The sequence below is a fragment of the Natrix helvetica genome, assembly GCF_964273705.1.
Source record: "Natrix helvetica genome assembly, chromosome: 1".
Classification (NCBI taxonomy): Eukaryota; Metazoa; Chordata; class Lepidosauria; order Squamata; family Natricidae; genus Natrix; species Natrix helvetica.
The window spans coordinates 283,362,690-283,379,448 of NC_138548.1; the positions used below are offsets into that span (position 1 = coordinate 283,362,690).

General features: G+C 37.2%; 1 protein-coding gene across 2 annotated transcripts in view; it reads right to left on the reverse strand.

Annotated features, from left to right (window-relative positions):
- ADAMTS2 (ADAM metallopeptidase with thrombospondin type 1 motif 2) overlaps positions 1 to 16,759 on the reverse strand; it is a 295,279-nt gene that overhangs the window by 77,726 nt on the left and 200,794 nt on the right. For both annotated transcript variants that reach the window (XM_081939142.1, XM_081939141.1), the window contains exon 5: positions 3,296 to 3,379. In XM_081939142.1, coding sequence (XP_081795268.1) covers positions 3,296 to 3,379 — 84 coding nt within the window. The remainder of the gene's footprint in view (positions 1 to 3,295; positions 3,380 to 16,759) is intronic.

Consider the following 16,759-nt stretch of genomic DNA (forward strand, 5'->3'; position numbering starts at 1 on the left):
CCCCACCCCATCCCTGGTGACAACAAGCAATCAAACAAGCCACTTGATGGGCTCCATCCCACTCTGGATTCCCCAAGTCTCTTGGTCTTCAGGGCCTTATAAAAGAATGTCAAAGTGGGAGCTATTAATGATACTGCTTGGCTAAATAAAGATTCACAACCAGAGATTGGATTTACTAATAGAGAACAGTACTAACAGATTATTCAGTATTGGTTAATGTCAGAAAATAAATGAAAATGTTTGTCTGGTGAATGCTGCACTTGATCTTAACCAAAAGGCCAAGAAGCAACATTTTTATATAAGCTCAAAAATGGAAACTTTCAAAACACATCCATTAGATGGTGCTCCAGCTGTAACTTCTGACAATTCTATACATGTATACCTACTGGGGATGAAATGGTTATCTTGTTAGATTTATAAATGGACATTGTTAAGTTAACAAATTTAAAAGTAACACAGCATGTCTGCATGAGGCAATCTGAAATACTGTATGTTCATTTGCTGTCAAAAGTGACTGCAATCAAAAATGCATTTCAAAATATTTTCCTTCAAACTATTTACTTAGATTAGATTATTTCCCGCTGTCATATGAGCTAGGTAAGTTATTGTGAGGGGGGGAGTGTAGGGGAGAAAAAGCAAGAAAAGAAAAACAATTATTGGTACCATGGTAACAGAATCAACAATACCAATAATAACAAGCTCAACTAGCAAATTGGCATTTTGCTTTCAAAGCACTGTGAGCAATATCTCATGGCAATGTTTTATTAGATATTTTTCTCTCTAATAACACTGTATTAAATATGCGTAGGAGAAATAGTACATTCAGAGTAAATATAAGCCAAAGGAACATCTGAAAAGAAATGTGTAATTTAGTTTTTTTAAAAAAATATTGTTTGTTCCCTATTTTGTAAAAACTAAGTAATTATATAGAACAGGGGGGAAAAGGAGTGATAGAGAGAAACTTATAAGAATACTGTTTTACTTCCCCTCAATAATATTCACTGAACTTTTGTGATTCGAAATGCAATTATTAAATGCAGTCATTTATTCCTTTATATCCAGAATCCTTTATAGATTAGAGGTCATAGCCTGCATAAAATAGCATAAGCACATTTTATATAAATGTGTGGTTTGATTGCACTTGGAGTATTTAAAGCAAAATTGTTCAAACCAATTCTATTCTTATTTTCAGTAAGGAATGCTATTATTATCACATGGATACAGCTAATGCTGGTCACCTAGCTGATACCTTCTCTATCTTAATAAAAGTGTTGCGTAAAAACCTCAATTGATGGGATAGTACTGAAAATGTGATTGAATCATACGGATACCCAAGAATGTACGGGAATAACTGTTTCTCTTTAAACAGAGTAGTTTAAACTACTAAAATGTCTACATGCAAAGTAATAAACATAAAAGTATGATTGATCTAAGAGTTCACAACTACTCACAACATTCCCATCTCTAATGCCTACTGAAAAAGCCAGTTTTCAATGACTTTTTAAAAGCCAGATTAGTGGCCATCCCAATCTCCTAGGGGAATGCTATTCCATAAAAAAGGGGGGCAACTGAAAAAAAAACTGTCTCCAATCCTGAGGATTACATTACTTATTCACTGGAGTTTTTAAAGAAGAGATTGGACAACAATTTGTCTGAAATGTCATAGGGTTTCTTGCTTAAGCAGGAGATTGGACTAGAAGACCTCCAAAGTCCCTTCCAATTCTTGTTACTCTCTTATTCTGGAATTGATGAGCTCTTCAGAGGGAAAAAGAGAGGGACAAGAAATTTAAAGAGTGTGAATTACAGTAAGAATTAACATATGGGTGTGGTGTAAGTAAGCTTTGCTTAAAAATTGAATGCTTATGGGGAGTTACAACAAATGGAGTGTGTACAATATAGTTTCCTTTTCTTTTTCTAAGGTCATCCTTTTTGTTGTCTTACTCTGTTTCTGTGAACTGTAAACATTTAGAGAACAGTGTATTATATATTATATATGTTTTGAAATAATGTGGTTAAGGGATGGGAAAGATTTTGGAAACTATTCAAAATTACATTAAAAATAACTTTAGAAAATGTACACCTGCCTTATTTGGAACTCTGTAGAAATCTCAAGATTTGGTTTGTCTGTTTTGGCAAAATATCCCCAGATATACAATGTGTATTATGAAACAAGGTTCACTGAGACTACATGTAAAATTTTGTGTGGAATTTGGGAAATTGAAATCAATCTCTTTCCATGTTCTTAGTGAACTGAAGCTACCATTTAAGACTAAATCTGATCAGACTATTCCAGGATTAACGGAGAGAGAAAGTTGGCAAACCATTGCAAACCAAGAAAGTTATTTTGATTTTTCAGGGTCTTAACTTTTAACCTGCTGCATAATTCAAAGTACTCCTTAGTCAAGGAAAACTAAAACAGATTTTTCATCATCTTGCAGCAATAGTACAAACAACCATAAAGCCTTGAGAATAGAAAAAGAAGACTGATTCCAGCTGGATCATGGCTTTAAGGGACTAAATGCTGCCAAAAGGTTTGCTTAATATTTACATAATGAATTTCTCGTCTATATACCACACGTTCCCACCTTGTCAGCTTCACCTATTAGCATTATTAAGTATACAGTGGATGAATGCAATTGATTTTTAGAAGCATTAAGACAAGTAGCAAGCACATTTGTTTTATTATCAACTCACTGAATATTTTCAAAAAGCCACTATTAATAATGCTGGAAGCCGGGCCTAATTAACATGCACTTTGTCCATTTTCTTTGTCATAAAAATATGCCATAAAAAATTTGAAGGAATGACATTTGTTAAAATTCCTAGCTTGAATTAACTGACAATTATTTACTCTGTTGAAAGCTAATTTACTGTATTAACAAATCCCCTACTAGAAAAAGTAGTTGCTATGCAACTATGGAATGTCCGGGTTATGTTGAACAATATATGTGATATATTCGACTTAAAGTGATAATGAGCCACCACTGCCATCATCATCCTGAAAAGTGATGCAATTGGCAATGGTGCTTTTGGTCACCTGAGGCTGAAGAAAAGTAAAAAGCTGTTGTTGGAAACCTGAAGTTGTTGGACACTGAAAGACACTCCAGAAAGTTTTTTGGGAGGTCTTCTCTGGCCTTCTGTATTGAGAAGCCCATGAAAGCATCATTTTCCAAACTACTGTCTACTTGCTTGTTGTTTCATCACACTATCAGACACAGTCTTACAAAGAAAACAATGCAAATGATGAAAATATATATCAATCACCATTTAAAGTTAGTGCTAAAATTATACTTACTTTTCCATAGCTCAGCAGGATGATTCTTACCAGGACAACGTTAATATGGGCACCTAAAGACTCATCATGATAGATTTCATTAACCTACAATAGAACATGAAAATATCCATGTAATATGACAATAGTGTGGATAAAGCCATATGTTAAAAACCTTTAATTCCAACTCTACTCAATAATAGCATATTTACCTAACCATCAAGCTGCAACACTGTATAAAATTAAAACCTTGGAAATAAAATGCTAGCTGTGACTTTTTGAAATATTGTTTTATTTCCCCGACATCAGAAAAGAACATGAAGGATTATTGCTAAGGCAGAAAAGAATAAAGCATCTTGCTTATGCTTAGGTTATAATTTGTATTTACTTATTAGTTAAGGAAACTTTCCTATTCAATTAGTTCTTGGGATGAATAGTGATACAAAACTATAAAAAATGTGACAGTGATATTTAAGATTCACCTGCCTCATAAGTGCCTCATATGGATTGTAAAGTCATTGTACCTTGTCAAGTTTCTGAATAGCAATAGCACTTAGACTTATATACTGCTTCATAGTGCTTTCTAGGCAGATAAGAGAGTCAGCCTATTGCCCCCAACAATCTGGGTCCTCATTTTACCAACCTCAGAAGAATGGAAGGCTGAGTCAACCCTGAGCTACTCAGAATCGAACTCCAGGAGTGAGCAGTGAAATAGCTGCAGTCTAACCACTAAGCCACCATGGCTCAGCAATGGTATAAGAGAAGGGATACAACCATTCTTGACTAATACCAGCTTTCTTAGAAGATGCAGACTGAATGGGTGCCTTTGACTGCCTTTGCCTCTCATCCTACAGAGTTTTAGCATCATGTACATACTATGAAATGTTTGAATAAATGTAGAAGTATGCTTTATCTTAGTGAACAAAGATATAAACCATTCTGCGAGTCACTCATGCTTTTGTTAACATAGCTGTGAGATGTGTTTGTTTGTTTATTACATTTTAAGATTAAAATTTAGTATCTCTGAGAACTGCCAAGTCTTCACAAATCCCTTCTTCACAAACAAGGCTCTCTATCACAGTGGAAAATGATGTATACATTGATAGATTGTGTGCCATCAAATCAGTGTCAGCTCTTATTGACCGCATAGATAGATTGTTTCTAAGATAGCCTATACCTAACATGTCTTTTAAGTCTTCCAACAGCACACTAATCAATAGTTTAACTGGTCCAACCAATTTGTGATGATCATCTTCTCCTTCTTACCTCCTTTCTCAGAATTACAGCCTTCTCTAGAGAGCTAGGTCTTTGCAAAATGTATCCAAGTAGATAAAATTCTCATTTGTAGCTCAAATGAGAACTCTGGGTTGATTTGTTTGACAATCCATTTGGTTTTTTTTTTTTTTTTGACTATGTAACATATTATCAGAAGTCCTCTCTAAAGTTCCAAAGCATAAATACTCTCCCTATCTGGATTCTTCAAAGTCTAACTTTCAGTTCCATAGATTGTCTCAGCGAATACCATAGCTTGCATTATTCTGATCTTTGTAGGTACAGACATATGATGCCATCTAAATATATTTTCCAAGGACTTCATGACTGCCCAACAGTGGTGAGTTCCGGGCGGTACAGCCCGGTATGAGCATAGCAGTGGTAACTGGGAGCAGCGGCTATCATACCGGAACGGTGGGCCATTTGGCCCACCCGCCCATGTTCCTTACCGCTTTTTGAGGTAAATGGGCCAATTGCGCATGCGTGCACAGCGTGTGGTGCATGCGCGACCTCTACCGAGCAGCTGAGTGTCACTGGGCAGTGGCGTGCACATGCGTGTGCAGCGCACTTGCCCGCCAAGGACTCCCAGCCCCATTGCAGCGTACCGGAACCCACTACTGCTGCCCAACCAAGAGATAGCTATGACCTGTGGCATATTTCTTGACTCCTTGCTTCCTTAATTGTTGATGGTTGATCCTAAAAGGCAGAAGCTATCTACCAATTTGAGTATCAATTCTAAATATATACAAATAAACTTGAGTTCATGCAGTTGACCTTAATGATAACAACTGTGGCTGTGTGTGATGCAAATCAAACCACTGTTTGTATAGCTAAAAGGTTTTTTTCATGAAAATGAAGAAATGAATGGCAAGATTTCAAGTTTAATATTATTTCAAGTAATTATTAGTTTTATTCACCCATTAGAAAACTTACAGGCAACTTACAAAAATGAAGCTTGATAGGGTAACTTACACAATTAAAATATTAAAAATATTTCCAATAGTTTCCAGAAGGGTGGCTGTTTTAGAGTGGATTGTAACAAAGACAACAGTCTTCTGGCATGTTCAAAGGCTCATAAAATTATAAACATGGTTTCATACAGCTTGCTTCATTTCCGAAGTTATATGTCTATGGAAATTCTTACGGTTGTCCCCAAGGTGCTTTTTCAAGAGGCAACTGAACTTTCTGCTTTTTCTTTGAAGATGTTTCACTTCTCATCCAAGAAGCTTCTTCAGCTCTGACTGGATGGGAGAGGGGGAATGGAAGGATTTATATTCCTTGCAGACAGCTGGTCATTTGCATTCTTTTAGTGGGTCATTAAAGTCACCTGGTGGTTTATGTCATCAGGGTCACTTGAGTGATGCAAACTGGTGTGGAGCCTTCTTGGAACTGTTGAAAGGACTGTGTTGTAGATTGGAGATAGATGATGAGAAGCGAAATGTCTTCAAAGAAAAACCAGGAAGTCCAGTTGTCCTCTGAAAAAGCACCTTTGGTTCAGAAGTTATACAGACCCTGAGTCAAAAGGGGATCTGGCTGCGAGAGACTGGGACAAATACCCATGAACTAGAATTAGGTAAATCAGATTTGGAAAGAATTATCCTCACACAAATGCATATGCCCATTTCTATGAACACACGCTGGAGAGAGGAAAAAAACTATAAACAGCAAGTCAGAGGGAAATGAAATTCAACCCCACCAAAAAACATTGAGGTAATGAAATGAAAGCATGAACTTTTCATAACAGCAGTACTGAGGACAGCAGTTTAGCAGGTTAAACTGCTAAAAAAAACCCTATATTTAATAGTCATTTAGATACTATGCTGGCGGTTGGGATAATAGACAGGTAGCTGTTTTAGAAAATTAGATATTCTGTCAATCATTATTTATACTGGACAGAAAAGCATTGTTATGGCATTGGGAGAATAACATAGCTAATAAATAGGCTCATCACTTTGTAAAGCGGGCTAAACATCCAACTATGAATATGCCTGTGGAAGTTATCCATGGGCTTATTCCCAATGGATGGATTACAGTCTGTCTGTCTTTCTTTCTTTCTTTCTTTCTTTCTTTCTTTCTTTCTTTCTTTCTTTCTTTCTGCCATTCTTCCTTTCTTCCTTCCTTCCTTCCTTTCTTTTTCTCTCTTCCTTCCTTCCTTCTTTCCTTCCTTCCTTCTTCCTTTCTTTCTCCCTTCCTTCCTTTCTTTTTCTTCCTTTCTTCCTTCTTTCCTTCCTTCCTTTCTTTCTTTCTCTTTTTCTTCCTTTCTTCTTTTTCTTCCTTTCTTCTTTTCTTTCTTTCTTTCTTTCTTTCTTTCTTTCTTTCTTTCTTTCTTTCTTTCTTTCTTCCTCCTCCCCCTCTCTCCCCTACAGACAGGTTTGAAGATGTGAAAATGTCACTGATACTACTTCATTTTAATCACAAAGGTGATGGTTGTGATCATCATGAGGATAGTCATTCTCCTCTACATACAATTTGATTCTGTGCACAGCAGGAGCAACGTTCAAGTGGAAAGAGTTGAGGTAAAGGGAGACAACAGAAGAATACTGTCTGCAACATTACATCTCCCAGTTGGTGGTTCAAATTGCACAGTTAGGGAGATCAAGTCTGCAGGTCCAAGTTATGCAGTGTAAAAGCAACATTAGAGAATAGGGAATAAATCAGATAACAGGTAATAAGCTTTCAGGTAAAACTCAGTTCAAGGATACTGGAAAAATAGATAGCAGTGTTTAAATAAAACATGCCTTAGTGCAAAATACATTGTTGTAAATGCAAGAGTCTTAGAATTGGCCTAAAAATATGGAGGGCTTCCATTAGATTGTCCTTGAATAACACAGCGGTCTTAGATGTATGATATATGGCTACTAGATAAATTACTCTGGGTAAAAAGAAAAAGTCCATTCCCTGCCTAGACTGAGAATAATATTATGTAAGAAGAGTTTTTGTCCAGAAACAGTGAGAATTTTCTCCACAGGGATTCCAGAAGCAAACAGATTTATAATAAACAGAAATGATTGGGGAAATTCCTTTTCCCCTACTTCAGCATGTGCCTGTGTGTGTGTGTGTGTGTGCGCGCGCGCTTTTGTTTTTGAGTTGAAGGTTTGCTCCAGGATTCACCATGCTCACTAATAATGAATCCCCGTTCCTGAATCTGATGCCCCCTGGCTGTGTTAAACTGCAGCTTAGTACCATACACCACCGTTTGTAGAAGACTAATGCCACCGATCTCATTTCTCCTTAGCATTCAATTTAGAAGTCAATAAATTTACAATCATTTTGCAAATATAGAGTGTTCATTCAAATAAAACAATGTGCAGCTTGATGCCAGGTTAGAAAGATCAGGAAATAATGTTTGGCCATGAAATTTATTTCAATGAAAATTATTGTCATCGCCCCCCCCCCTCTTCCTCCCTCCCCCCTCCCTCCAAACCAAGGCATGTGTTGGGAAAGGACTCAAGCAGGGAATTAGACTTGAATCCTTGCACAGCCACAAGAGATAACCACAACACCCCCCCCCCCCGAACCTTATCTATCTGCTCCCAAGGGAATGCAAGCAGTTTGGGGCAATTCCTGTATTATAGGCAGAATACAATAAAGTAGTTTGAATTCTACAAATATGGATTGGGTTGCTTTCACCTGTCATCAGGACATACAGACAATAATACTGAAGTACTTATATTTAAAGTGATTAGCTAATTTCAGGCTGCTGCAGAAGAATATTTTGATAGTTGTTTTAATGTGTGTTTTCTCAAGGGGAGCATAATTACCCTGTTGATTTAAACACCTTTAATACTTATTCAATCTCCCCTGAGAATTAAGGAAGTTGCAATTCACAGAGGATGGCTGTGGATTTCTAAACAGATAATCCTCAGTAGGTTTAGCAATCTACAACTCCCCAGATACCGCAGAAGAAACATGATTGCAGTTAAAATGGGAGAGATAAGACTACATTATTGTTATCATTACCTGCCCAAACATGCCTGAACCTCTGCTCCACAGACAGGTTCCAGCATTCCCCTCAAGGTGGGCTATAAAGTGCAACTTTTCAACCCTGATTCATAACCAGTGGATTCATGAACAAACAGGCAGAACAGAGGCAAGTCAATTACAAATATTTTAAACCATGCTGGATCCTGATTATGAATCATATGAATATAAGAAAGTTATCAACTATCTTGTTAGATAATTTGATCCTCTTGCCTGGCACTGTCTTCAAACAGCATCCCCAGTTCTTTCAAAAAGATTCTTCCTAATATTTTCTACTTAAGACTTTGGGGGGAAAATTGGCATCCAGATCTTTAACTCTCTGCATGCAACACCCATACTCTCTTCTGCACATTTGTAAATGATGGGAGAAAAGGAGAGGTAAATCATACATACATACATACATACATACATACATACATACATACATACATACATACATACCAGTGGTGGGTTCCTAGCAGGTCCAACTAGTTTGGCTGAACGGGTAGTGGTTTGGTGGCCTGGGTCGCTGGAACCGGCAGCAATCCAGGCATGCCACATCCCCAAACCGGTTCTTTGGGCAGTGCCATAGGCGCCGCCATCTTGTTTTTTGCTTCTGTGCATGCGCAGAACAATTTTTATTGTACTGCGCATGCACCCACAGCGTGCATCAAATGCGCATGCGGGGCGTGGCCACAAGCAAACCGGCAGTAGTGACTGCTGTAACCTACCCCTGATCCTCTCTCTCTCTCTCTCTCTCTCACACACACACACACACACACACACACACACTGCTCTTGGGGAAGAACATTGGCTTTGCAGTTGGAATCCCTAACATCTCCAGTTGAAGAAAGCAATGAGATTAAAAAAACAAACCTGTGCTTCAGACTTTGGAGAGCCCTGGCCAATCTGGAAGGACAAAGTGGGCTATTTTGTCCTAATAGAAGGCAGATTTTCATGGACAGATTAATTTTTATTTTCAGTTGGAAGGTAGGCTTCCTGCATAGAAGGACATAACAGAAACCTGCACAATATACGTAAATCTCAAAATCTCAGTGGACCACATTACTTTTGCTTTCATGACTGTTCTGTAAACATTCTAACAAACCATCCTATCAGCTGCTCATCAAACTTTGTTTTTTTTTAAAAAATCCACAAACTAGATGCCTTGGCAGAAGCAGAATAGTCTGGAATGCTTTGCCTCCTCTGTGACAGCAACATTGGCTGTCAGAGGCTACAGACTCTCTTCTGGATTCATGACCAATTTATAATTTATTGAGTTCCTCCCTCAGGCTACTTGGCCTCCTCAACTTTTGCTTATGAACTACAGCACCAAAATAACAAAAACAAAAAACCATAAAAGTCTGTATAAACACTATTTCCATCAACCTCCCTTGCAGCCTCCAGATCATATAATCTGTTGATAGAAGACTATTATGATTAGTAAATGACTATTTACAATTTGTAGAAATGGACAATTGGACAAAATGGACAATTTATAGACATGAAGCATATGGAGAGCCAGTATGCTGTAGCCCTAACCTACTATCCTACAATACTACAGATTAGGTCTGTAATTCTCCAAATTCCCAGTCATGGTTGGAAAACCATGAATGCTAGCTTGAAGATCAATATATTATACAAGATCCGTGAGGTTTCCCCACCTACTGTATACTCCCAAGAGAAACATATTGTATTTGCCTGACTGGGAAAATTCAGGGTGGAAAAGTAATAAACTAAATTGGAGGAGTTTACAAACTGGATTAAATAAAGGCTCTATAAATAGTATAAGGCAAATTTTGAGGCACTTCACTAGCAGAATTAAAAAAAAAACCAAAACCCAGAATAATGACAGGGAGTTTAGAGGTCTTTTAGTCCAACCCCTTGCTCAAGCAGGAGACCCAATACCATTTCAGATAAATTCTTGTCCAATTTCTTCTTTTAAAATCTCTAGTGAATAAGGACTGCATCACTAGGCAGGTTTCATTTTTTTCAACAGAAGACTGGGTAGCAGCAACACATTTGTTGTCCCTCATGTTTGGAGAAATCCAAGTTAAGAAAGGTTTCATTAGAGTCTTCATCATTCACTGTGATAGGAGTCTGTCTATCCTAGTGTGATGGAAATAAGTTGCTTTAAAATCTGAATTATGGAGAAGGAGGGAAGGAGGGAGGGAGGAGAGAGAGATTGAACAGAATCAGAAATGGTGACCCATCATACAACTCTGTAAGAAGTCCACCATTCATTCTGCGGACAAACTGGGCAGCCAAGGAGAGATTTGTGCAGTTTTCCCATCTTCCACCACTGCTGCTAGTAGCTGAATGCACCAATTGGGTCCCCTTAATCAGCAAGTTGCCTTAACATTTTAAAGAAATGGAGATAATCTCTTCTTTTAAATATTATTGATAATATTTCTATGGCTTCAGAATTCAGGGAAATGGTTTTCAACTGTGACTCTGCCCAAAAAATATGTATCATTCATAATCTTCTTTTCCTCAAAGAGGCTTAGATTTTATTTTATGAATTTAGAGAAACTGTCAGAAAAAGCCGGCATTCCTGTCTTTTGTTATCAAACTGGGACCTGCTGTTCCTTCTTTCCTCTCTTTCAGAAAATCTGAAAGAAACATTCTCACATATTGTGCCTTGAACTGATATATCAAAAAAAAAAGGGGGGGGGTGAACTAAGAAAATTGCTTCTGAGTAACTTGATTCTACAGAGATTTATTAGTTTATTCCACTCTTCCTTGATCTGAGGGACCACAAGTAGCAAATATATTTGAGAGCATGACTCTGACAGCAGGAATATGTGAGAGGAACTGGGACTGGTCTATGGTATGATAGAGAGCAGCTCTAACGTTCAGAGTCTGGGACAATTACTTATAGTCCCAGCTTTAGTTCAAAAGAGAAACATTTTGTACTTGCCTATTTGGGGAAAGAGATATGCCAGCAGCAGCAGAAGCAAATTTTTAGGCCAAAACCAGTTCCATGACCTTGCCAAGTCATGGATGAAAGAACCATGAACTAAGCTCTGTTTGAGGACATATTTACTTTTTTTTATTAAGGCCTATTCCAAACATGTCACTCTAATTTCCAGATTTTTTACATAGCAAAAACATTTTGGTAATACTGTACTCCTGATTTGGTGATTGCTTCATTTAGCAACCATTCACAATTACAACAGGGATGACAAAGTGACTTTGTGACCAAACCTTGCAGGTCTACAAAGCGAAGGAAAGCTGAAGTAAGATCCTAGCAGAGTTGTTTCACTTAGCAAGCAGTAAGCAACCAGTTCAGTTATTGACTGAATTGCCGCTCAAAACTGTGGTTGCTAACTGAGGACATTCAATAATGATAACTTTCATTACTATGGGAGTCAGTAAAACCATCTCCTTGGGGACAATATTACAGCAAAACAAAATTCTACTACAATAATTTGAACCAAATGCGCTTCAGTCCTATGAAGTACACAAACCTTCATTCCATCTCCATTCTGGAAGCATTTTATTCCTCATCTAAGAAAACTGAAAAATCTGAATAATAGGCAACTTTTATTCAATACAATCATTTTAAAAGGAATGGAAGCATGAAATCTGACCTTGGAAGAAATGGTTCAAAACAGAAGCTAAAACCGCAGTGAGTTTGCTTTTCTTTCTTGAAATCCTTCTGGAAGCTACTCGTATCTTTTGGGGTCACTTACTCCCTCTGAGAGGGTGACTTCATTTCAAAATTAAAAGATAGGCTTCAACCATAAATCAAGTTTTCTTTCTGTCTTGCTCATGCATGCCTGGACTTACACATGTTTTTATGATAGATTCTGGTCACGCAATATAAAACACATGCATTAAATAAAAAAATAAATCACACAGTTGGCTTCAGATTTTATTTTAACGGACTGATGGAGGCAGTTTGCTTAAATGCCATTTAAAACTTATAAAACTGGATTTCATTTCTTCACTCCAGGATAACTTTTTGAAACCTAGGAAATAATTATCTTTGGACCCTTAGTCAAAGAATGAATGAACTGTTAAATTATTGAGCTCCATGTAAATCTCCTGATGCATATTTTGAGATTCATCCTTTTTACAAGCATAGCTCTGGATACTATTGACAAATAGGCAATGGTCTGGATTAACTAGTTGACGGATGGATTGACAGGCAAGAGACATCCACCTAAAAGTCAAAACCCAGATCTTCTCCAGATGCATTGATTTGGAGATGATGACTTCAGTTCACAATATTTGGAACGATTCCAAGGAAGAGAAAAAGAGGTAACATGTTCTGAGAAATAGTTGATGCTATGTGAACTTTCAGTTCCTCAGCTATTTTTTTCCAGACTCCATAGCATCCTTTCGTTAAAAAAAATTAAAGCTAAGGTCAGTTGGCTGGAAATACATTTAGAATGACCTGGTTGTGATTTCTATTGCTTTTGCAGAGAGGTTCCTCTAATACTTTAGATATAAATATAATTTGCCAAGCAACCTTTTCAAAACTATTTTTTTAAACTTTATACTTTGTACTTTTCCACTGTAACTATCCTTTTATACTTATACAACTGTACTCTTCTATATTCTCTTTTTAGAAACACACAATACACTCTTATTAAGCATTGTGAAATATTGTATTATTTATGTCAATGATAATTGGACTCACTAATACTGAGCCAACGTGAGACATTACTGCTTGCCTGCAAGGAGGTGAGTGGGTTACATGAGCCATGATGTGGTTAGTATTCTTCCTCCTCCTCCATGTATAGATCATGCTTTAAAATGCCAGGATGAATTTGTCTTCTTGGCTTTGTCGTTGGCTAAAAATAAGTCATTATCGGTATATGTTTCTAGAAGTAGCCAGATGCTGGACTCTGCATTTCTCCACATTCACACAGTGTGCTGTTATCTGCTAAGAGCCTCCACTTATGCATATTGGTTTAGACACTCCAACCCTCAACCTACTCAGGGAAATATTGTAGATCAACATTTCAAACCACAATCAGGCAACGGCAACGTTGTTTGCGGGTAATCCTTCTCACACTAAATCAGACCTGGGAAAACCAAGGAATGAATTCACCAAAAAGGTCTTTGTCAAGGCCAGCTTTAACAATTATCTCAATAAATATTGAGGGATTTGATTAATATAATGGAAGTTTACAAATTGTACAAAGCCACAAACAGCAATCCTCATGATACCATAATTTGGTTTTCCCCAACCTCTTGGGGCTGCTAAACACATTTGGATATTTGACAGGTTTTAGAGAGAAACACAGTCTCTCAAATTGGCTGCCACAGGATATCATGCCTTCTAGCCTTGCAAGAGTCTCTCAACCATCTCAGCTTACCTCTATTCTAAGTAAGTGGACACATTTCAAAATAGAACAGTCTCTTCATTTCCCTATCATTTATTTTTCTTTTCTAACAACTCTCTAAGGTATCTCCAACGCCGGAAGCATTTTTAGCAGTAAGGATTACACTACAGATTATTTTCTGTTTCATTCTTTTTCAAACTAGATGAATGCCGATGGAAGATAGATAGATGATAGATAGATAGATAGATAGATAGATGGATGGATGGATGGATGGATGGATGGATGGATGGATGGATGGATGGATAGGCAGGCAGGCAGGCAGGCAGGCAGACAGATGAGAGAGAGAGAGGTAGAGAGAGAGGGGGAGGGAGGGAGGGAGGGAGGGAGGGAGGAGAGAGAGAGAGAGAGAGAGAGAGAGAGAGAGAGAGAGAGAGAGAGAGAGAGAGAGAGAGAGATGGTAAATATCAATGAAATATGAATTTTGGGCAGGAACTAAAGGAGGTATGAGTACCTGTTACCCATGGTGACCAAAGGATTGGCAAACTGTGACCCAGTCTTCAAAATATACCTAGGATAAAGGATTCCCTGAGGTATCAAAGACTAGGAATAATCCCTCAAATCATTTGAGACAATAAATATTCATTGTGCTAGGGACTTCTAGAAATTCTTGTTGAGGTAGAAAAAGAGGCAGACGAAGTAATCTTTTGCATTTCTGCAACAGCTCTGATTTAAAATTAAAATTAGATTATGATTTCCTTCATGAAAACATTGGTTAGTTTACTGAAAATGTATGACTTCCTCACAGGATCTATATACCTTAAAATAGATTTAAATGGCATGATAAGAAACTGTTTCTTTTTCTGTGTAGAATTTATATAGCTACTTTTAAACTGAACATGCTTAAAAAACCCATCTGTTTCAACTGCACATTTAACTGCAAGAATTTTCTTGATTTCATCTATCTGCATCTCAAGTCATTTGCTGATTCTTTTTCAAGGGAAGAGCTAGTATAAAGAAAAATGTGAAGACAGTCATAAACATACATTCAATCTCGCAACCAAGTTAAATGTCTTTAATAACATTAGTGCAGTCTTCAAATGCAACGCAAAGACAAATGTTAAGATATCAAAATTTTATTTAACAAAGAGTCTCTGCTCCTAATTTATTCTTACTCCAAGATCTGTCCATCTGCACACTGGATACACTAATCAAGCATCCACAATATCATCATGGTAAATTGAATTTTTTTTTTATTGAGTTAATAAGGGAAGAACCCAGAAAACTGGCTTAATACTTATATTACAATCAGAATAAAGAATTAACCTCAGCAGCTGAAGTTTTGACAGATTAATGGTAAAGGGGAAAAAATCCAGAGACCAACAATTCTGTGTTTCAGATTGCAAATTAATGGTTCTATTACTAATAATTGAGAAACAAAAAATACTTAACACATGCAATGCAGTAGTGGAGTAGGAAGTGATTCTAAAAAAAGTGTTCACATCTCTCTTAATGTTTTCCTTTTGAAATCTTTCTCTTTCTTTTATGATGTATAGTTATGTAATGATCAGTTCCTACATGGTCATATTCAATCGTATTACTGGGTTCAGTATTATAAACACCTATCAATACTGAGACTGACCGGTTAAGTTCACAAATTTAATACTTTTAAAAATAATATGGGTCATGAGGAAACCAAATCCAGAATGATTCAGGTTAAAACTAATGGAACATTTCAAAATACTTGCAAGCTTCTGGGTTTTTCAGAGCTCACTGCTGGATAAGCTGAAAGTGATTAAGGAAGGTAAACACATGATTGACTGAGAGACACAGAAATAAGTTTCTGATGATTGGATCCTGTCTGAATCTGGTAACATTCTTATTTGGACCCATCTAAGGCATTTCCACATATGTCACTGGTTTTGCTCGTGCTGGAATCCTGTCACCCTTCATTAATGCTCCTGTTTATAACTGGTCTGAATGGACCACCATTATCCTTCTTTTGTGAAATTTAGAAGTAGACATATTAGAATTGACTGCCATCCAGAAGTTATTCTGCTAGGACTTTGGGATCAGGGTCAAGTCACTGCTGACTTCTGGCAGCTGCCTGGACAAAGCTTTGCAGTTTTCTTGGCAAGATTTCAAAAGTGGCTTGCTCTTGCCTTCTTCTTTCTAAGCTGAGGGAGAGTGACTGGCCCAAGGTCGCCCAGCTGACTTTGTGCTTAAAGAGGGAGACTAGAACTCAGCCTCCCATTTCCAGTCTGGTGTCTTAATCACTACACCAAACTGGATCTCACTAGGTCTTTAGCCAGACTCTTTACTTGGAAAGACCTGCATCTTTCTTTTTATTTTTTTAACAGTCTAATTTGGAATATAACAATCACAGCCTTATCAGTTTTGCGTTGAATTGACTCTTTCTTATTAAACCCCAAATATGTCCATTCTGATCCAGACTGCATCTTTTTTGACGTATCCATCATTCTGGCTTGAACAAGGGAGTCATCAAAGGATACTATAAAGCATGATTGTGTAACACAAAAAGCAAGACAGTAAAACAAAGAGAGGTCACTTATTCTGCCCTGTTCCAGTTTGTGCAAGAGTTTCCCTAATTCTTCCATGGGAAGCCTATTTGAAATCATTAGCATGGAAAGCTGTGAAGCTGAAGCAAATGAGCTCTATTTGAATTCTAACAGGAAGAGCTTCTATTGCATTTCGCATCTACATTTAAAATATGTGCTTTCTTATATAGACATTTTAGAGATAATTACCAAGCTGTTTCCTATTAATACAAAATAAGACAATTTCAGAAGTAAACTGGATGTATTTAGTGAATATAATTCATTATTGTGTGTGTTAATAGGATTGGAACCCCAGTGAATTATATAATCAAATAACCTTAGGTATAGGGTTATAGATATAGAAAGCTGCACTATACTGAGATAGACATTGGGTCTATCTAGTT